The following is a 20802-nucleotide window of genomic DNA, read 5'->3' as shown; positions in this document are numbered from 1 at the left end:
CACAGTAGTACAGTACATGCCACAATTGATGATAGATTGATAGGTTTTCTATATTTGCTACATTTTAACAGAACAAGAAACACCTACATTCAAAACTAACGAAATGACCAATATATAGAATAATAGAAGCACATAAATGCACCACATACTAAATAAATATATATTAATTTAGAGCTTGATTATGCTTTTATTTTTCAGTTTCATGAAGTCCTCTGGTTTACAATTCAAGGTCTTTCATGAAAAATCTATACCTACAAGTCATTTTCCACATGAACCGCGCACTCATAATCTTTTTCGTTGAATGGAAGTGACCTGTGTTGATATTTCAAAGACTGAGCTGCTGATGAGTTTCTTTCAAGAAAAGTAATAACAATAAGCATTTGTTCTTGGAACCTCTGGTCTATGCATTGGGAAGTGTTGTATTCAACACCTGAATCAGATTACTGACCTAGTCAAGAGGCATGGCAGAGACTAGAATAACCAGTAACGATTATATTAACATTTCACTACTAACATGTTATGCAATATGGCAGACTAAAAGAAACTACCAGAGCAAGAAGCTATTCCTCTTGGAAAGCACAATGACGCTATGCTTGGCCATCAGTTGCCACCTCCAGTGCACAAGCTTACCAAGTCCATCAGTGTTGAATACAACACTTCCAGGGATAGATGACCTAGGAACTTCCTACATTCTGATGCACCATCAAAAATGTCCATGTTAAGTTTTCGTTCCTCTATCAAACCATCCTCGATGACCAACCACCATGAGATGCATCCTTGACCATCTTCTGGATCCACATGTGCCACCAAGCTGAGTGTTTCACCCTGCTCCAGCTCAAAAGATAAACACAGAAAGTCTCGGTTTGCCTTTATTCCAACCATAAGAGCTTCTGCGTGAAGCCAGCGAATAACTTGGCTCGCAACCTGTTGCCAAAGTCAATCACTTTAATCACACAAGAAATGTAGAGTACCACATGCAATCATATGCACGTACAGAGATAAACACACAACCATTCTTACATACTATGTACATAATCTTTGTTAGCTCGTCAATACCACTTAAAAAAAAATAAAAAAAATCATCAATGCCACTGAAACCAACTATAAGAAATACCTGCTGTAAAATTATCACAGGAAGATCTGCCAAGTCACAGTCATATCTGTTCATTAAACAAGTTTCCTCGGAATTCCCTTTGAACAGGCCAACAACATTAGGAGCACCTTCCCCTTCTACATTGATGCAATCATCAGTTACAACCACCTTAGTATGAAACTGAGATTTAGTAACATTCTTCATGTGATGTGCGTCTGATGTTCGAGTTTGGCAAGCATGTAGAATAGATTGAGGAATCTTCACAAACAGCGTCCATGAGGATGTCCGAGAATGCCAAGTGGGATGAGATAGCAACTGCAGATATGGTACCCCTCTAACCTACAGAATCATGAACACTACTGAGGAAAACTTCAACCTCATAAAATTTGAAAATTGGTATGTCTCACAAGAATTTAGGACTTTACCACATTGTCCAGCTCCATAAGAACTTTGTTTGAAAAGATTCTATGAGCCAAAGACATACAGAAATGACCAAGAAGACCAGGTCCTTCTTTTTCCGGTTGACCAGATACTCGAGCACCTGCAGATGCAGGTCTATCCTTTGCTTTGACAAATACATGCTGATGAAAAATCTGCTGCAGATATATTTCACAACTAACTCGATTGGGAATTACTGACTTTTTCTTTAGGGGATCCTGTTTATCCTCTGGTAAATCCACCCCATCCAACGTGTCCAAAGGTAAAATTGCATTTTCTAAATCCTGGGCGCTTGGACTGTTAACTGTTTCTTCACCTTGACTAGAAGGGACAAGTGATACGAACACAGAGGTTCCTTGACCTATGTTCAATTGTAAATAGTTTTCTTGTATTCCAGTCACATTGACTCCCAAAGATTGGTTGAATGCTTCACGATTTATTAAATCAAATACCTGCACCAGAAGAGTGAAAAACAACAGTAAAAAGAAGTGTGAAAGAGGGATAACTAAGAAAGAAAGGAAAAAGAAATACCTGCTCATCGAAGATTGCTTGATGAACTTCACGAAGAAGTGAATGCGTTTCTTTAACACACTCGTCATCAGTTACAGATTCTTTATCAGTTTCCTTTGAGGAAAGGACTTTGGTTTTACTGGATTCAATTGGACTATCACCTGGATGGGCACTGAAAAAACCAAATTGAAGACAATGGTATAAATTTGGAGGCAAATTTATCGCCAGCATGCCAGCTGAGTCATGGTCAACACGAACTGTAGACAGAGGAGATGGCCGAAATACAGCAGCTGGATCATATAATGAATTGTCAAACAGATCAATGGTGAAGCCTTCATTTCCAGAAGCTGAAGCTGCCACACGCTGCCGCTTAACTTTCCAGTTCTGCTGCAGTCTATACGCTTGTCAAGATACAAGATAGAGGATAATGTTGAAGAACATATAAATGTTACTGTAATGAGTTTCTTTCACTCATACATAAACAGAGCAAGTTGAGAAAAATGCATCAGTATATCACAAAATTCTTTTGTGGATGAAGACAGCAACGGGAATTATTGAAGCAACTAAGGTGACGTGGAACAAGTCAGGCAGAAAGCTAAACAATTAAAGGAAATAAATTAACATCACCACTAAGATATATTGTGAGCTTGACTTTACAGCAATTTGGAGCATCCAACATTGTAGACTCACCTGATTAGAGCACCATAAAATCTTGCTTCTCTAGCTACCTGTTGCTCCAAAGCTTTGGCAGACTGCTTAAAGTATTTCCCAAGATGCTGCAGCAGAAATGAACAACACATAAAATACACACACACACACACACACAGAAGGAATTTCAAGATGAAAAGAAATTTTCCTAATAACTGATTATTGAAGAACATTGTCATCAATCTGAAGTATACTAAACATGTGTCATATGAATCTGGCGGAAGGCAAACACAACACACTGAAAAGAAAAACAGGAACTGGTACCCGGAAGCATTGTAACTTGGTTGCTGCAGATACAGCAAGATCAGTCAGAACTTCATTAGGTAATGGCTTTGGCCGGGTCATGCTAGCCACTGTTACAGCATCATTAGCTTCCACCTGCGCATAACAAAACAAAACCAGATTAGATCTCATTCACCTTTCATTAGCATAAGAAGCATTGCTCTTTCAAATGACTATCTCCCATAAAAGATGAATGAAACCTAGGGTTCAATCCATTAAGATCAAGCAAAATCCTGAAGATGCATGAAAAATATCAGACCGTAAGCACCAAATAGCTACAGAGTGCGAGGATAATAGAGATAGAGGTAATAACAAAAACAAAATCTTCATTTCTGAGCACTTCTAATCTTTTTCTTTTCCAGGCCAATATATTGCTACTTTAGTCAATTTAATCTCTCTCTCTCTCTCTCTCTCTCTCTCTCTCTAAATTGTACTATTGAAATGAAGTTTGTTAGCCCCATGCATTTTTTCAGTCAATTATGTGCACAAAGACCTAAGAATTCAATGGACATGTTTACGAATTTCACGGCGCAATGCGACACAACAACAAGATTATGATTCTTAATTCTTATAAGTCATTGTGATAAATTATCAAACTTTGTTTATGAAATGCGAGAGAGAGAGACTGACAGTGTTGATGAGATCAATAATGACAGAGAGCTCCTGATGAGCCAACTGTAAGTTCTCCACCATGCTCTGCCATTGCCATTGCGTTGCTGCGCTCTCTTTCGAGCTCTTCTTCTGCTTCTTCTCGTCTTTCTCTACAGCCCACGCGAAATCGATTCTCCGAATCAGCGACTGCCTCTTCTCCTCGTAACCTACATCACTAACAACCACAAAATTACACGTAAGACCAAAGTTTCTGTTAGGCTGCCGAGAAAATCAACCAAAGTCTAAGGGCCGTACGGAGGGAATCTTTCGAGGCCGTTTTCTTCAATGACTTCCAAGCGCTTGATGGGGAGCTTGTCCAGAGAGAGTTCCAGCTTTCCGTCCATTTTCTCTCCAATTTTTTTTTTTTTTTTTTTTTCCGGGAAAATTTGGGCAGAACCCTAGGATTAGGAGCGGGGAGCAAATTGGGGCTTCCGTGAATGACTAAGTGTGTTGGCTAAAAGACCTCTTTTTCCCTTGTGTTTTTAAGTATTGACGTGGTGCGGTGCTGCGTTCGCTATCCGGTAATAAACATCCAATTGGAGCAATGATATATATAACTCAAAATAAGATAAAAAATTGGAATAAAGTGTCATTTTCCAAACAAAACAAAAAGGGTCATTTCAATCTCTTAACTCTTAACCATCCTTAAATTTTCATTCAAGTGGCAACAAGTTATTAGATTAGTAATAATTTTATTCTAATAATGAAAGATGTCCAGGTGGAATAGTATGAAAATGTTAAATTGTGTATATATAATATTATACAGATCTTTAATATAAAAATATCACTAGAATAATAATTAATTGATTAATTCAATTCCATTATTTGAAAACAATAAAAGAAAATACAGCTCAAAATTTAATCCCCAATTTTGGTACCAACTAGCTTGTGATGTCTCACAATGTTAGAAAAGTCATAACTTTGGATATTAGAAGTGAAAGTTAGGAGAGAATTCAAATTACTTTATAATATATCCTAATTTCTACCCATTTTCGGGCATCTTTTTCTATCAGTTTTAATGGCTAATTTGTTTGTCATATTTCCTAATTCCTATCTAATTTCAGGTGTCGTTTGGTTCTGTCAGCAAAATTATAATCGGTGAAAGGCTATCTTAAACAGCCAAACCTTAACCTCCTTGTTTCTACTGGTCTAAACAATATGGCTTCCACTAACTACAAACTAAACCATGAATAACGCATTAAAATGTAACAGGGAGCTGCGTGGCTAGCACCGAGTACCAAGACTGCAGTGCAGGGCCTGCCATGCACTTTGCAGACCAAGAAGTTTCGTCGTCTGCAACTTGCAGTTTACAAGTTTCCAGCAAAACCTTACGTGTCAATAAAAGAAACGAGTGAGTAATACCAATCTTCGAATGGGTCAGCAACGTGTAACTTACGTGGAATCGACATCTATCAGTATCTGAAACTTGAGAAAGAGAAGAAACAACACATGCAGCACACCGTCATTGTCTTTCTCAACCCTATAAATTATTGAAGTCAGAATATGTTATATGTAGCTACCCTCTTCAATCCTTCTCTTAATTTAATTTCTAATTGTTATTTGTTCCTCTTTTTGGTCTTTCTTTCTCTACTTCCTGTTGAAAACTATTTTACAAGTTAATTCCTCTCTCTGAAATATGAAAGAAAGCATGGGAAATCCCCTGCATTTGAAGTCATTGAATCACATCTCACTGATGTGCAGATCAGTTGAGAAATCCCTTGATTTCTACCAGAATGTTCTTGGGTTTCATCCAATCAGGAGGCCTGGCTCCTTAGACTTCAATGGTGCATGGTATAATTAATATATATTTCAAGTTTTCAACTCATCAAGATATACATACAATTCTTGAAAAGCATTTACTCTGTTTGTGAAATCAATCAATCATATTGCATATTAATTTGGTATTGGGTTTTGGTTCTGACTTCTGAATGATATATATATATATATATAGGCTATTCAATTATGGCATTGGCATACATCTTCTCCAAGCTGAAGACCCTAATAAGATGCCCAAGATCAGCCACATTAACCCCAAGGACAACCACATTTCTTTCCAGGTCCTTCTCTCTTTATGTATGCTGTTGTGTATATCATATATGTATTTTTGTGCACTGACTATCTGGCTAGAAGAAGATTAGTAATTCATTTGTTGGGGTTGGCATGCATATACAGTGTGAGAGCATGAGCACAGTGGAGAGAAAATTGAAGGAGATGGGGATAGAGTACGTGAAGAGCAGGGTAGAGGAGGGTGGAATCTACGTAGATCAGCTTTTCTTCCACGACCCAGATGGCACAATGATCGAGATTTGTAATTGTGACAACCTCCCAGTGATACCACTTGCAGGAGAGCCTGCAGTCAGATCCTCCTGTTCACGTGTCAAATGCAATGTCCAGCAGCATCAGCATCAACAGCAGCAGCAGCAGCAGATACAACAACCAGTAGTCCAAATCAAACACCAACAAGATTATCTTCCTTGTGCATGATATAAACAAATAGCTACAAAACATGACATTGTCCTGTTTCCTTTGGTTTTTTGTCCTGATTTTAGCTGTTCATAATCTCCAGTGTATATATATGGTAGTAATGTTGTTTTGTAATCTTAGATGTAGTTTTTTTCCTTGTGCTCTTAGTTGATACATGCCCTGTAATCTTGTGTCTTTTAGATATCAATAAAACAGGACAGAGAGCTGTCCAATGTTCTAATGCTTATATGCCAAAAGAGAGTCTTGTAGCTTGATAGGTAGACAAACATGCGCACACACACACACACACACACACACACACACACAAATGTGGCATAACAGAGGTACCCTGTTATAATCTCCATAGCACACAGAGTGAGAGAAACCAAAATCGAACCATAAACCATCATATTATGGTCAAAAATTCATAATGTACTGATTCAAGTTTCATCAATGAGCAGATAAAACCATCATGGGCTTTCATATCAACTGGCAGTAAAAGCAGTAAAATTAATAAGAGATGAAACTTACCCACATGACACCTGCGCTCAAGGAGGGCACATAACGATGCCTATATATCAACCATGCATGCATTGGCCTCTGAAGCTGGCTGAGATGAAGATAGCAAGACGGGGGAAAGAAAACAGAAGAATTGGGAGCTCCCTTCAGTCCAAAACAAAGAGCAAGTGTATCGCATGGCTACTGTTTTGGGCTGCAAGGAACCCCCATTTCTGCAATTTTCGCATGAAAACAGAAAAAGTAGAATAGGGGAACGGAGATTGAACAAAAAGGGAGACAATGATGTTCAATTATAAGAGAGCACACTAGTAGTCTAGTTCCAAAGAGTTCAGGGGCAGATTATGAACTACAATTGAAACTGTGGCAGTTGTATGGCTCATGACTTAGTTCAAAGCTCTTCAACCACCCCTAAACCATAAATGTTTGCAGGATAGCAACATAATGAAATACACAAGCATTGGTGCTTAGAATTAATTAAAAATTATGCTGTGAGTATTATCGCCATACAGAAATTAGACATTAAAATAACAATTAGGACAACATTTTATCCATTGCTGCTTGAAGATGAATACCAGCCTAGCATTGATTGGAAATTCAATGCACCATGGGGACATCTAACAAGAGAATCTTTAATAATTAATAACATACCAAAGGAATAAGGTAAAGGTGATATGAGTTTTCAATTGTTTTCCACAAACCACCAAAACTAATATTAGATACTGGGGTGTTGTTGCTAACTACACCACAGGCCTTTCTTTGTTTCCTCTTCAAGGAAAAGTAGAGAAGTCCCACAATTCTCCATATTAGTCACCTGATAGTGAACTGTATGTTCTTTCTATCCAACATTAATTCATTTATTTCCCTTACTGTTTCATTGACTTTGATTCCCTACTCATACTACAATTTAGCCAATGAATTTAGCTAACCTTAGTATTCTGTAACTGTTGAATATGCAGTATCCAATTAATCCACTTTCCCTTGGGCTTTAATGAATTTAATTATTTGCCTACCCTCACAAATAATGCAACTTTTTTCTATCTCTTCCTCACATTATAATAAGTTTCCACTGTCTTTTATGTTTTGTAGATGAAGTTAATTTGGGGAAAAGTAGTTTGAAAAAGACAAGGGTTGTTGTAAACTTGATAGCCTTAACTAGTTCCATGGTCCTATTTTCTAGTTGATAAAATTTTCAGTTTTTTTTGTTGTGTTTGTTTTTTTTTTTTTTTCAGAGCTTGGACGGACAGCATTCTTACATATTGGAATCACCCAAGGTCCATGATCCCATTGGGGATTTGAAAGTGATACAGGTTGGTCTACTTTCAAGATTTATCCTTTTTTAAAGTTTTAATTTATTCTTAACTTTTTGTACCTAGTCCTGATTTTACTGATACCATAACCTAAATTTCATATGCAATTCATATAAGTTCCTTTGAGAATCGCATATGGTGATTTTTTGCATACCATAACCCACATATATATATGGTGAATTGCAGATTTAGAGCTAATTTCTTATTTTCTTTCAAAATCAAAACCTTTCACTTGTTCATTACTTATGAATTAGAACTCTACTAAATCATGATAGTGACCACACCAAAGTTGGCCATTTCCTTCTTCTTTGAACAGTAGCTGGCTTGAAAATTTGCAATTAATTTTTTCTAAAATGACTGGAAACTTGTAAAGGATGGTATTGATTCATCCATCTAAAACTGTCTCTCAACGTTTCTCTATTCTGGAAGAAATTCTCACACTTACTCCCCATCTCTCTCTGACTTCTCTTTCATTCCTGAGAGAGAGCCTCAGACCGACAAACCAACTAAATTGAATATACATGTAGATCGAATAGTACTATTACTGTTTGTTTTCAAGTCTGTAAAGGATGGTATTGATTCAGATGAAGGGTTTATCTATATATATAAAGCACACTCCTATTTAGAGGAAATTTTTATAAACCCAAAAAATGACTCGATTCAAAGCTTTTCAACCACCCTTTCTAAAACATAATTGCTTGCAGGATAGCAACCTGATGAAATACACAAGCATTGGTGCATATAATTAATTAAAAATTATGGTGTGCATGCATATCATTTCACAGAAATTAAACATTAAAATAACAATTAGGACAACATTTTACCCATTGCTGCTTGAAGATGAATACCAGCCTAGCATTGATTAGAAGTTCATGCACCATGGTGACAACTAACAAGAGAATCTTTAATAATTAATAACATACCAAGGGAATTAGGTAAAGCTGTAAAGGTGATATGAAGTTAATTTTCAATTGTTTTCCACAAACCCCAAAACTAATATTCTATACTGGGGTGTTGTTGCTAACTACACCTCAGGTCTTTCTTTGTTTCCTCTTCAAGGAAAAGTAGATGAGTCCCATAATTCTCTATATTAGTCACCTGATAGTGAGTATGTTCTTTTTATCCAACATTAATTCCTTTCTTTCCCTCACTGTTTTATTGACTTAATTTGAATTTTTGATCCCCTACTCTCACTACAATTTAGCCAATGAATTTGGCTAAACTTTAGCATACTGTAACTGTTGAATATGCAGCATCCAATTAATCCACTTTCCCTTAGGCTTTAATGAATTTAATTATTTCTTTCTCACAAACACATGAATGCTGGGGTGCACATAACAAATCTCAGTTATCTGTTTGAGTGGTACATGGATGGTGTGGATTGCATATAAGAAACCCACATTCACTAACAGTCCAATTCTCAGGGCCTCATGCACTCATCATTGTTCATTGATATGTATGAGAATGGGACTGAGGGTGGGTTTTGCTTTGCTTTAATTATCAACAAGGACCCTCTCAAATGAAAGGTGTGCTGCTCTGCTTTTAGCCCACAAATGTCCTTTGGGAGTTGGGGGTCACTTGGATTTCCCAAGTCCAAACCCCACATAGATTGGTGACTACAATTATTCTAAAAGATAAGGAACTAAAATACAAATTCACCCATCATCCCATCAATGTCTACTATAACAAACATGCTTTTTTTTTTTTTTTTTTTTTTTTTTTATAGTCCCACAATTTATGTGAAATTTAATGTGGAGAGACGTACATATGGTATTGGTGAAATTTAATGTGCACATAATTTTATAAATGGGGTTTTGTGTTTTTGGCTATGTGGCTCAAAACGGGCCAAAATTTTGAGTCTCCTAGTACATACTGTTATAAAATCATATACCCCAAAATCATATAATATACGAGGACATTAAATTATAACCAGACATTATGAGGGAGTGAAACTATATGTCTCTGCCAAACCATTAAAAAACCATCCAAAATTTTAGATCTAGCGTACAGGTGAGTGAGAAATTATTTCAACAAAATGTACTTCAGTGAATTACTTTTTTACAGTAAGCATGTTGGAAGAAAGATAGCACATGTTGATCCGGGGTTCATGGTGATGCTTAATTAATATAGTACATATATACTTAAATGCTTAGGAAAGTCGCATTGACTGAAATGAAACCAATGACTAAAAAAAATATGTTAGAACAAAAGGGATTAGATAAAACAATATAATAATTAGTTTCCACTCTCTTTTATGTTTTGTTGATGAAGTTAATTTGGGGAAAAGTAGTTTGAAAAAAACAAAGGTTGTTGTAAACTATAGCATGCAGATTATGTAGCCAATTCCAAGTAGGAGCTAGAAATGTATACAAATTTGTGCTGTCATTTATGTTATTAATTCTATATGTGTGTATAAGAATTAGAGGATACACCAAAGACAGCGACCTTTTTGTTGTGGAGCCCCAACAAAATAAGCGGTGGAAAGTAGGGAGGTCCCTTTGCTGGTTTGTCTTGAAGCATACAACCCATCGCAGACAAATTAATATGCCCCAAAGAGTAATTACCAGTCTCCACCATAACAACCATTATTAATTTCAAGCAACAACAAGATATATCATATATATCTTGGATCATAATTTTCGAAATGATAAACTCGAATATAATCCAAAATCACAATGTAATAATTGAACGTTAGAATCGACTAATATTGGACATAAATTGAAAATGGTATGAAGACAAGAGTTGAATATTGGCACTCGATGGCAATCAAAAATCTCTAGCAAATCCACCTAAATTAACTATATATCAATCAATCTCACCACCCATTTTAATATCCATGAATACAGGCAAAGACACATGGTTTGCTAGTATAAACTATGTTACCATCCTAATCAATGATTAATTTATAGCCACTCCTTGTGCTGCTCAGATTCCAAACAGGCCCCCCATCCCCCATTATATATATTTTTGTACCGCGATAACAAGTGAAACAAAAGAGCCCTCAAAAAATGGCCACAACAACCCATGAGAATAAGCAGAAGAGAGGAATAGCTTCATTCATGTCCACATACAAGCCCAGCAGTGGACGTCACCTAAAGCCAGAATCAAAGCCTGAAGTGGATAAAACCCATGTTTTACGCAACTGGTTTTCGTCTCGAAAGCCGAAACCACGTAGTCAAGCATCTGATCATCATGCACCTGGTGATCATCACGTGGAAACAAATTTGGATGGAGGCGGAGGAGGAAGACGAGGAGTGGTGGTGGAGGCGGCGAGGAAGTCAGTGTCTCATGTAGAAACAAATTTGGTATCAGTGGCTGCATTTCTTCAAGTCAAGGTTTTGGTGTCTGACATGCCTGGCTTCATGCAAGTGCATGCCTTCCGCAGTGCTAGAAGAACCTATGACAGTTTGGACAAGTTTAGCCCAAAACACATGGCTTATAACTTAAAAAAGGTATGCTTAATTATTTGATTTAATTTAATTTCCATTCCTACATATATGTTAATAATTACTTCATGGGTTTGAATTTTTCTCTATTTCTGTTACTATTATTCCATTAAAAGAAGAAAATGGATTGTGGGTTGTAATTCCAATTAGGGGCAAGAGTCCTCCAAGACAAATGTCTGGGACTCAATTTATCATCTTTGTTGTTGGTGTTTCTTTTTGGAGCTTCACTTGTTGGATGATTGGTATATGTGTGGTCAATGTATAGAAAGCCCCACATGGGAGACACTGACCCAGTGATCCAGATCTCATTTTCTTGGTATTCATGCATGAATTCTGAAAAATACAACACCATATGTCTCTCTTTCTTGTGTCTCAATGGGGCCACTGAACAACAATTTCTTGTTCAGAAGATTTCATGGGAAAGAGTTCTGGATCTTGGACTCTGCAGCACATCTCTCTGCAGTAAGTACTAGTTGTCCCAACTCTGTCTAAATTGGACTGGACTAATGTCCCAACTTCCAACAGCCCATGTGTCTGATTATATAAAATGCTTATATGCACTCTTCCAAAAGCTTATACAAATTGGAAGTGCGAATGACGCTCTCCTATAATACACTTTTCTCAGTTTTTTTGAAGAATTCTATGTGCACCCAAAAAACACTCTTCCATAATTAAACAAGTTATAAACTTATAATCACAATGTGTTCCAATAATAATCAAAACAGAAGTAATGATAAATTTTTTTTTTTCAAGATAATCATGAAGTCCTAATTACAATGTGCTCTTTGTCTCATGCAGGAGTTTGATAAAATGTATGGGCCGGCCTGGCATTGCATTGTGGGCTCGAGTTTTGGGTCGTTCGTGACCCATTCAACAGGTTGTTTCGTATATTTTTCAATGGAGAAACTATGCATTTTGTTGTTTAGAACTAAAATCCAGAAAGCTGGGGATTGAATATATTATTTGTTGTATTTATTAATTTCTTCATGTGGATTGAGATAATCATTATTGTAGTATTGTACTGATAAATAAAACTGGATATTAGAGTGTGCATATATAATATCAAATGATTATGAAACATATTGTGCCAATGAGTCATTTTTTGTTGTAAGTGTGGACCAATGTATTTTATATTTTGGGTCTATATAAAGGGAACATGCTATATACTTTTGAGCACATGCATATGGAGCTTCCTATAGTACTTTTGTCCCCAGCCATCCCTCCACCTAATTAAGGCCATAATTAACATACACCGTGTGTATGTAAGAATTTCTCATTCTCCACAAATTGATGCCTCGCCAAATCATTAAGTGCATGCGTACAACTAAGTTTAAGTCTTACACATGAAGTATGCTAATTCAGCTTGATCACCTTTGGCAATTTGACCATCTTGCTCTAGAAGAAGAAGAAGAAGCAATGATTGGTAGTTATGGAGGAAAGGAAAAAGGAAAGGTCAGGGTAGGAGTCAAGTATGGTTGCCACTTGCCAGTTTGGTCTAAGTGTCTAACCCTTTTCCCTGGTCCATTGTGGCAGCTATACTATACTATTATATGTTGGCTGAATTTGCTAACAATTTGTTGCGGTGCGGTCAGTTTTGTTGCGGCTGCTCATTGCTAATTTGCTAACAATTTGGCTTCTTCTGTTTGTCCAAGCATATATAATACATATAGGGTGTGCTGATGTTAATGTAGTTTAGTTTGATTATCCCTAAGTATTCATCACTAAGCTTTAAATACAAGAAAATATGCTTGTTTTGGACATATATTGTATTTGTATGCAAACTGAAATTACATAAGTTCAACTTAAGTTATTCATTAAGGAACTATCCATGAAGTCATGGAAGGTCTTTGATCCATTTCTCTATGTAAAAAATAGTTCATTTTCAAGATTTTGAGGAAAATAGCCATTTCTGTATAGTTATTTTCATTTAGTGTTATTGACTTATTTCACCATAATAAACTTTATGAATTTTTTGCTGCGATTCATGCCATATTTTGTCATATCTTTATTTTATTGAAATATTCTTGTATTCTTTTTTTTTTTTTTTTGCCAAGAAAACATCAATTCAATAAACAAGCCCAAAGGCAAAGAACAAGTTTACAAAGAAAAAACACCAACGATTACTACACAAACAAAGCAACAAAACAGTACAAAACAAAAAGGACAACATCAACATACTAACTAATCTGCAGTGAAACAGTGATCAACCAAAAACTCAAAGCTAAAATATTCTTGCATTCTTAATATAATATAAATCCAACAGAAACCCGTGAGACAACAACGTACAAAAATAAAATAACTTAATAAATAATTAAAATGTAGTCTAAAATAATTGTTTACATAAATGTATAGGAAAATGTTATCGTCAAAAATAAAATAAATAGAAGAGCTTAATAATTTGATTCGTTCGGTGCACCTTATCCTTACGAATCACTACTCACTACAAAGCCAACAAACCCCACTGGCCTCACCAATGACTATGATTGACTTTGAAATCAAAGCAAGCTAAGCCAAGAAAATTGGATTAGCAGACGAATTAGCTGATGTTTATGAGCTGTCAACTTGCCATTCCCTCCTTTAATTATGGTGTCCGGGACCAGTAGACCAAATTGTAATTTCCCAAATCAAACTACTTCAATTTAAATATTTTTACATTATTAAGGAAGATTTAAATTAGGGACTTGAGTGGCTAAGTAAAGAACAATATTACTAGATTAATATTTTGTTGGTACGGAAGACAATTTGGTTTCAAAATAACTTTGATATTTATATAAAAAACAACTCGGAACTAAAAGACAGTAACTATTAGACTATGATGATGGCCGGCGGTTATATGGTTAATCTATAAGGGCAATATTAAAGAAAATATTTTATCTTTTTTATTTTATGAGAAAGGAAATATTTTAAATTTGAAATAAAAACAAAGTTGCTAGTTACCGAATGCCAACCAAAGCAAACCAACTAGAGAGTTACACATTTGTGACATTATATTGTAAAATATGTGGGTCTCGAAAGAAGAATAGTTGGTAGCTGCATATGCAACGCGCTGTCCTAAAGCCTAAAGGGGCCTATTGTAATTTGCAAACTAACAAACAAAATCAACATTGAAAACAAGTCAAAATCTTTTTCAGAAAGCACAACTTTGTTGAATTGATCAAATTCCAGTTTCCGTTCCCACTCTTTTTGAACCGCGTAGCAACATACAGTCATACAGATAAGTCAGATAACAGAAGCTTTTTGATTTGAGAAATGCTTTTTATTTTTTACGGTTCTGAATATAAGAATAGAAAAAAACAAAAAAACAAAAAAAAAAACAAACGAGAAAACAACTAGTATTTCTCTTTCGTTTTTCGTTGATATTATGTTTTTATCTAAAATAATATTTATCTTAATTAATTTTTCAATATAAACTTTAGATACTAAATTTAAAATGTTTAATTAACTAGCTATTAGTCAAGACTCTTGACAATGTTAAAGAGATCTCAATTTGGAATTCTCTATTCTCACATTTAAAACAAAAAATTCAAAGCACAAATCCTATAATTTTCTTGTTCATAAAATTTGATACCTTATCAATGTAAGGTTATGATTAATGTTTTATCTCAAACAGAATCATAAATAACATACAAATTTTGTACTTAATTAAGAAGACAAGATTTTTCATGGTTTACAACCTTACATCAATAAAGAATCACAATAACAACATTAAACCTAACTAGGTAACAGCATAAACCATCTTCCAAATTTTGAACAAAGCTAGCTAGGAACTGCAAAAGTCAAAAGAGAAATTTCCCAACCAAGAAAAATAAATTAAAAAAGAAAACATAATCGAATTTTAATTGAAATTATGATAGCTCACCAGACACCAAGTATTATTAATTATACAAGTTTAACATTACAAATTGCAATCTCACACACTCACCCTAAACCCCTTTCTTCCCACAATCCCTTAATTAAAAAAAAAAAAAAAAAAAGAGCAAAACAAATTAAAAAGAAAAACGGGCATGCAGATGCAGAGTGTTGAATTTAATTTAATTAATTAAACAGGCACTTGAGAAAATTTGCTACGACCTTCGTTTATTCGATCTACGGCGATGCGATGCCTTGGCCGGCTTTCCCTTTCCGAATGCAGCGCAGAGTCCACAGCCCGAGACCTTGGGAGACGGGGGGTCGGTGGCCGGCGGCGAAACCTTGACCGTCCGATAGGGCTTTCCGCCGTTGGATTGGCTTCGCTCCATGGTGGGACCAGCACCAGACTCTGATGCGCTCTGAGCCTGAGCTTGAGCTTCAGCTTGCTTTTCGGCCTCGACTTGGTTCAACGCCCTCTGTAGAAACTTGTCGTCCCAAATCAAACCCGAAGACCCTTGCCTCCGAAACGTGCTTTCAGACCGTTGCAGCCCTTCAGCCATGTCTCTCTCTCTCCCTCTGATTCTCTGTGTGCGATCGATCGATCTCTGTGATTCAGTGATTGTCTTGTCTGTGTGGGTGTGTGTGATCTGCTGCGCGCGTGTGATTGTGGTGAAAGGCTTTCTGGAGAATTCTATGGCGGATGGATGGAGAAACCTTCAAGTCCAACTCGCTATAATGTTATATCGTGTTTGGACTTTTCTTTCTTCAATTCCTAATTTCCTTCTTATATTATAAGATGGGAGAGAGAGAGAGAGAGAGAGAGAGAGAGGAGCGAAAATGACAAATGAATATTACGAAGAAAGAGAGTAAGAGACCAATAGAACCTTGAGGTGGATTCTATATAATGTCATTACTTAATTCAATTTATTTAATCAATTAAAATGTCGTATTAGAGTGTTCTTTCCCCCTCTAATTTTTCAGTAATACCAATTAACTTGCTGCCACTTTGCTCTATTCTTTCATTTGTTTGACTTTACTTCTAAACAATTTTAAGAGCAATTGGCCAACGTTTTCTTTTCTTTTAGCTTATTTTTTTGTCCTAATCAAAGAGTAGATGAAATTAAAACTAAAAATTTAAAATTATTTATTTGTATTAATTTATGTATGTTACTCACCTAGTCATCTCTCTTCATTCTTCTCTCTTTTCTCTACTAGCCGTTTTCAACTCTCTCTCTCTCTCTCTCTCTCTCTCTCTCTCTCTCTCTTTAATTAAGAAACAAAAAAACGTTAGCAAGAAAATCTTCAATCAAATGGCATGGTCGACCTTGTTGCTAATAACGGTACAATTAATTCTACGTGGGATCGTTGGAAATCTGTTACTATCAAGCTTTGCATTGAACAATGGGGCGTTTGCATTGAAAATTGGGACATCGACAGAAAATAAATTAATGGTGCATTTTTGGACATAGAGTGGATAGACATAGCAAAAAAAGAAAAAAAAAAACCCCATCTAAATTATAAAATTTTGGATCACCATTGTCGCCACTTTGTAGGAGCTATGTGGACCATTAGATGTGTTTGGGTCAGGTTACAATTACACCCAAAATAATTCAATCAGACATCTAATGGCCTCTTTTAGCCTTGGTCAATATTCTTGTTTCAAACTTCTAAGTAATGTGTTTGACTCAGCCAAAACAAGGAATGTGTTAGGACTGATTATCTGTATATTAGCTGCTTTAATTAAAAAACTTGAAGATATTCTGGTTTATTCTTATCAGTGTTCTCATTATATCAACCCCAGTATGGTAGAAGCAGAACAAAACAACTCGAGGAATAGAATGTACAAGTTAAACCACAATATGACAATACTGAAATGACAATAAACTTGATTACCACTCGGGTGTAGAGCAATTTAGCCACAGCTAAATGATGGACCAAGGACTCCTCAACATGAGCCAACCAATAAAACTATGACAATTATTGCTCCAAAAATATACCGGTAGAAATGCACTAACCAAGATGTGATGTAAGTGTTTCATATGTAGCTGAGTAGCTCTCTCTGTCCAATAATCAAAACAAGCTTAATAGAACGATGTAAGTCTTGTAGATTGTATATAAGCAGGAGTCTGTCAATAGTCTGCTCTACGTTTAAGCTTTTTAATCAGTAACTACGATATTTGAGAGCCAAAAGATAGATTCTAGAAAAGGTCTTTCAAAAATGCCAGTAAGTTTCTGCATGAGTCCCACCCAATCTTCATCTAGTATCAGGAAAGACAAAATATCGAGTACTGGTAACAAACGGGATCCCTGCATATTCAAGATCCATAATAAAATGCTATAAGGTGACTTTCCAAGCCAATTCTTACTCTTACCGTCATCTTCACAAAATCACTCTTCATTGAGTAAGCATGTTTCCTCCAAGTATCTTTCTTCAGTTGCCGCCTGCACTGCCTTCCCGCTTGTCAGCTAGCTTCCTTTTCTCTTTTAGAATTTCATTCAAAGGTTTGGGACCCTGGAAGTCCACTCTAGTTCTGCTCACGTGTCCCATTATCTCAATGCCACCCCCATTTACTTCTGCTTTTCTCTTCTCTTCTTTGATCTGGGCAAGGGTCTTGGGTCCTGTAAAGGTAGTTGACTCCTGTGTCGATCTCTTAACCCTTGGTACTGGTTTCCTTGAGACTCTTCCAGATGAAGGAATCTGCTGCTTAGCCACCCTTCTCTCCTTGGGATGCTTCCTAGATCTATATTGCTGTGAATGCCTAAGTGAACCACGTTGAATTCCACCATTAAAAGAAGCTGCATTCTCCCTGAGTGATCCCCGTCGAATTCCACTATAAAAAGAAGCTCCACTCTCCCTGAGTGATCCATAAGTGCTCTTTCCCAATTCTGATGCCAATCTTCCTTGCAAGCGCCAACCTATACCATGCCTTTGAGGCCTTTCCCAGCTTCTACCAATCCACCGAAGTGATTCATGCCTTCTTGATAAGCCAGTAAATGGACCACCATCAATCACCCTGCAGCTTCTCAGGTGGTCTCGGAGATCCAAACAATCATGATCATCGACTGCCAGTTCTAATGGCATAAGTTTCCTTTTGCGGGAGAACATGGAATCCAACGAGTTCTCCTTTGTGTGACCAGTAATTTTTCTATCACTACCAAAAATATGCTTGTTATCTAGACAACCATAGGAGTCATATATTTCTCTTTCATACAGAAGTTCAGCGTCAGGACACATGGGGTCATACTCATTTGGATTTTCAAAATCATAGCCCAAGAAGTGGCTATTCAGTTCCCTGCGCTCCCCATCAAGTGTCATAAAGTACTCTAGATCATCCTCACAACCCAAATTCTGTGATTTATCATTAACAAGCACATCAAAGCCTGGAGATGATTCCAACCATTCCTCTGACACAATAAGGTCATCTGATTGCTCCTCTGAACTCTGATCTGTGCATAACTGAGATTTGCTATCAATAAAGCCTTCTTCCGGAGGCAAGGAGTCTGACCTAATTTCAGTAGCCTCTTCATCCCCAGACAGAGAAACCTGAGGTGAGGCACTTTTCTGTGGAACATCTCCAAGTGCTGGCTGCTCAATATAATTAAGATACTCCTTGGGCTGGAATCTTGTATCAACTGCTGCCTTTGAGGCAGTTTCAGAAGGGTTGGGATGTGTAAGTGTTGGTGCCGACACTGTGTTATTTCCTGTGGTTGGCTTGTTTTCTGAAGGAAGTGCTTCAGTACATGCAGAGGCTGTCTTTGAAGATTTCCCAGTTGATGTACTGCCATCAATGTCATGCAAGAAAGAGCATCTATCACCTTTATTGCAGAACCCATTGAAGTAAAAGTAACAAGGAACGTTGGTCTTGTTTTCAGATACAGAACATGGGGCAGACTCTGATGGTGTTCCACCATGTCCATCCAATGGCTGTGAAAATTGAAAACAAAGAACAGATTCAATTGGCATGATCAAATGACCTAGGGGTGATAAAGAGTCACTAAAACAGCCATGAATTGATAAAATTTAAATACATAATTCCAAATGAAAAGGATGAATGTAAGAAAAGCCTCAAGGCCATACAATGAGAATGCAACAGATTTAAAATACACATTAAATGTCAAGTACTAGCACTGATTTAAATGTTAAGCCTAACCTGTCAACACATCAAGGATTTCTGTCCCCCAAACAACACTAGACACAACATGTGACAAGGAAAATGATCTTAAACATACATGATTTATACAACCACCTAAATACAAACCAATCCCTAACAGCAAAAGGGTAAGCCAAAACTAATGAAAAGATTTCAACTATTTATAAGGACATGAAATCAATAAAGCAATCAAGGAAATTGATGCAATTAGAAAATGAGAACAGGTGCTTACAGGATGCCTAAAAGCACAGGTTGGATTAAGACAATTCCCAGACAACCAGTACCAGCAATCCTTTGGGTTGAGCCTCGCAATCTTGCTGTGTCGGTACTCACAATCAGCTCCCTGAAAAAAGAACACCACCATCAATGTCACTGCCCAAACAGAGAGCAGATTACAATGTACTAAAATCGATTTATTCACTGCAAGAAACACCAAACACACATCAAAGAGGGAGGAAGAAACCCACGTCCGGAAACAAAGAAAATTATTGATAATGAACAACAATGGGATTACACGCTTTACTACATGCAGAAGTCATTGTCTACAACATACAGAACTCATACACAGAATAATACCTAAAAACAAGGGAATGGAATAAAGAATGAACACTCTAATTGGATACATAGAAATGTTTATATATCCTATCATAATCGTTAGCAAACCTTACAAGAAAAAACCCAAAAACATAAACCCGGAAAACATTCCATCAAACAATTGCATGCAAGTAAAAATAACATTGTAATTAAGCATATTTTTAAAAGAAACGCAACCTAGATCTCACTATGCTTTCAGAAACCCTAGAACCCAAAAATCCTTCAAATGTAGGGTAATCTGATGGGCATAGTTCTAATAATGGAAACAAAGAAAGAACCACAACTCTCGCAGCATTGAACAAAAACAAACACCAAAAGAACTAATAAAAACAAATAAACTTAAAGTGGAAAAAAAAGAAATGGGGTCATTGTTTTTCTTCACGACCTTCTTGCATGTGAGAGGAGAAGCCAAGAAATAGACGCAATCGGTGTGTCGGTTCAGCAAATCTTCCTCCATTTCAAAATGAAAAACAGAAAGAAAATGCTTGGAGAATTTGAAAAGAATTATCAGATTGGTATTAAGAAGCGTCCATGACTGTTCGGATGTTGGCTTTCGATGGCGGACAGATCGGAACAGAGAGAGTGAGTGAGAGAGAGAGAGAGAGAGGTTGTGCTTTGACTGCTTTCTGGTTTGGGGTTTTATTATGGCATTTTGCGTCCTCTGTGCCAGAGACACCTCCTTTGGGGTTTATATATGTGTTGCTATTTCCTCCCCTATTTCTTCTTTTTTCCTTATTATTTTTCATGTTGGATTTTCCTTTAAAATAACAATAATTAATTAATCCAAAATC

The 20802-nt window shown here is 36.5% G+C and overlaps 5 protein-coding genes across 5 annotated transcripts; 2 read left to right on the top strand and 3 right to left on the bottom strand.

Moving 5' to 3' along the window:
* Positions 1-146: 146 nt before the first annotated feature.
* LOC147285582 (RNA polymerase II transcription mediator) lies at positions 147-4153 on the bottom strand. Its single transcript, XM_086243659.1, has 8 exons — positions 3938-4153; positions 3662-3857; positions 3014-3127; positions 2732-2817; positions 2063-2435; positions 1519-1983; positions 1115-1432; positions 147-924 (listed from the first exon to the last, which is right to left on the bottom strand). The coding sequence occupies exons 1-8, from the start codon at positions 4024-4026 to the stop codon at positions 601-603; spliced, it is 1965 nt and encodes a 654-aa protein (XP_086099785.1). The 5' UTR covers positions 4027-4153; the 3' UTR covers positions 147-600.
* A 1090-nt stretch (positions 4154-5243) lies between these two features.
* Positions 5244-6294, top strand: LOC147285581 (glyoxylase I 4-like). The gene is made up of 3 exons (XM_086244165.1): positions 5244-5473; positions 5634-5739; positions 5855-6294. The coding sequence occupies exons 1-3, from the start codon at positions 5319-5321 to the stop codon at positions 6164-6166; spliced, it is 573 nt and encodes a 190-aa protein (XP_086100291.1). The 5' UTR covers positions 5244-5318; the 3' UTR covers positions 6167-6294.
* Positions 6295-10979: 4685 nt separating this feature from the next.
* On the top strand, positions 10980-12495 carry LOC147285580 (Dynein light chain type 1 family protein). The gene is made up of 2 exons (XM_086245223.1): positions 10980-11423; positions 12216-12495. Exons 1-2 carry the CDS (start codon positions 10980-10982, stop codon positions 12369-12371), a joined length of 600 nt encoding a protein of 199 aa, XP_086101349.1. The 3' UTR covers positions 12372-12495.
* A 2457-nt stretch (positions 12496-14952) lies between these two features.
* On the bottom strand, positions 14953-16024 carry LOC147285579 (plant/protein). The gene has a single exon (XM_086244924.1). The coding sequence runs from the start codon at positions 15824-15826 to the stop codon at positions 15482-15484; it is 345 nt and encodes a 114-aa protein (XP_086101050.1). The 5' UTR covers positions 15827-16024; the 3' UTR covers positions 14953-15481.
* A 1037-nt stretch (positions 16025-17061) lies between these two features.
* Positions 17062-20612, bottom strand: LOC147285578 (zinc finger CCCH domain-containing protein 32-like). The gene is made up of 3 exons (XM_086244970.1): positions 20397-20612; positions 19650-19760; positions 17062-19191 (listed from the first exon to the last, which is right to left on the bottom strand). Exons 1-3 carry the CDS (start codon positions 20466-20468, stop codon positions 17698-17700), a joined length of 1677 nt encoding a protein of 558 aa, XP_086101096.1. The 5' UTR covers positions 20469-20612; the 3' UTR covers positions 17062-17697.
* Between the last annotated feature and the right edge of the window lie 190 nt (positions 20613-20802).

The sequence above is a fragment of the Dryas octopetala genome, chromosome 5, assembly GCF_963921425.1.
Source record: "Dryas octopetala chromosome 5, drDryOcto1.1, whole genome shotgun sequence".
In the NCBI taxonomy this organism is placed as follows: Eukaryota; Viridiplantae; Streptophyta; class Magnoliopsida; order Rosales; family Rosaceae; genus Dryas; species Dryas octopetala.
Note: the sequence above shows the minus strand (reverse complement) of the source record. Positions and strands in the feature narration are given on the sequence as shown.

What these genes read in the sequence shown, in the direction of transcription:
- LOC147285582 (XM_086243659.1), bottom strand. Translation starts at nt 4,026, where the DNA reads ATGGACGGAAAGCTGGAACTCTCTCTGGACAAGCTCCCCATCAAGCGC. An exon ending in TTATTGATCTCATCAACACT is followed by an intron (nt 3,128 to 3,661) that starts GTCAGTCTCTCT and finishes TGTTATGCGCAG; the next exon opens with GTGGAAGCTAATGATGCTGT. An exon ending in TTTTATGGTGCTCTAATCAG is followed by an intron (nt 2,436 to 2,731) that starts GTGAGTCTACAA and finishes ACAAGCGTATAG; the next exon opens with ACTGCAGCAGAACTGGAAAG.
- LOC147285581 (XM_086244165.1), top strand. Translation starts at nt 5,319, where the DNA reads ATGAAAGAAAGCATGGGAAATCCCCTGCATTTGAAGTCATTGAATCAC. An exon ending in TTAGACTTCAATGGTGCATG is followed by an intron (nt 5,474 to 5,633) that starts GTATAATTAATA and finishes ATATATATATAG; the next exon opens with GCTATTCAATTATGGCATTG. An exon ending in ACAACCACATTTCTTTCCAG is followed by an intron (nt 5,740 to 5,854) that starts GTCCTTCTCTCT and finishes ATGCATATACAG; the next exon opens with TGTGAGAGCATGAGCACAGT.
- LOC147285580 (XM_086245223.1), top strand. Translation starts at nt 10,980, where the DNA reads ATGGCCACAACAACCCATGAGAATAAGCAGAAGAGAGGAATAGCTTCA. An exon ending in TGGCTTATAACTTAAAAAAG is followed by an intron (nt 11,424 to 12,215) that starts GTATGCTTAATT and finishes TGTCTCATGCAG; the next exon opens with GAGTTTGATAAAATGTATGG.
- LOC147285579 (XM_086244924.1), bottom strand. Translation starts at nt 15,826, where the DNA reads ATGGCTGAAGGGCTGCAACGGTCTGAAAGCACGTTTCGGAGGCAAGGG.
- LOC147285578 (XM_086244970.1), bottom strand. Translation starts at nt 20,468, where the DNA reads ATGGAGGAAGATTTGCTGAACCGACACACCGATTGCGTCTATTTCTTG. An exon ending in CTCCTCTCACATGCAAGAAG is followed by an intron (nt 19,761 to 20,396) that starts GTCGTGAAGAAA and finishes TTCTTTTTTCAG; the next exon opens with GGAGCTGATTGTGAGTACCG. An exon ending in CCTGTGCTTTTAGGCATCCT is followed by an intron (nt 19,192 to 19,649) that starts GTAAGCACCTGT and finishes CAATTTTCACAG; the next exon opens with CCATTGGATGGACATGGTGG.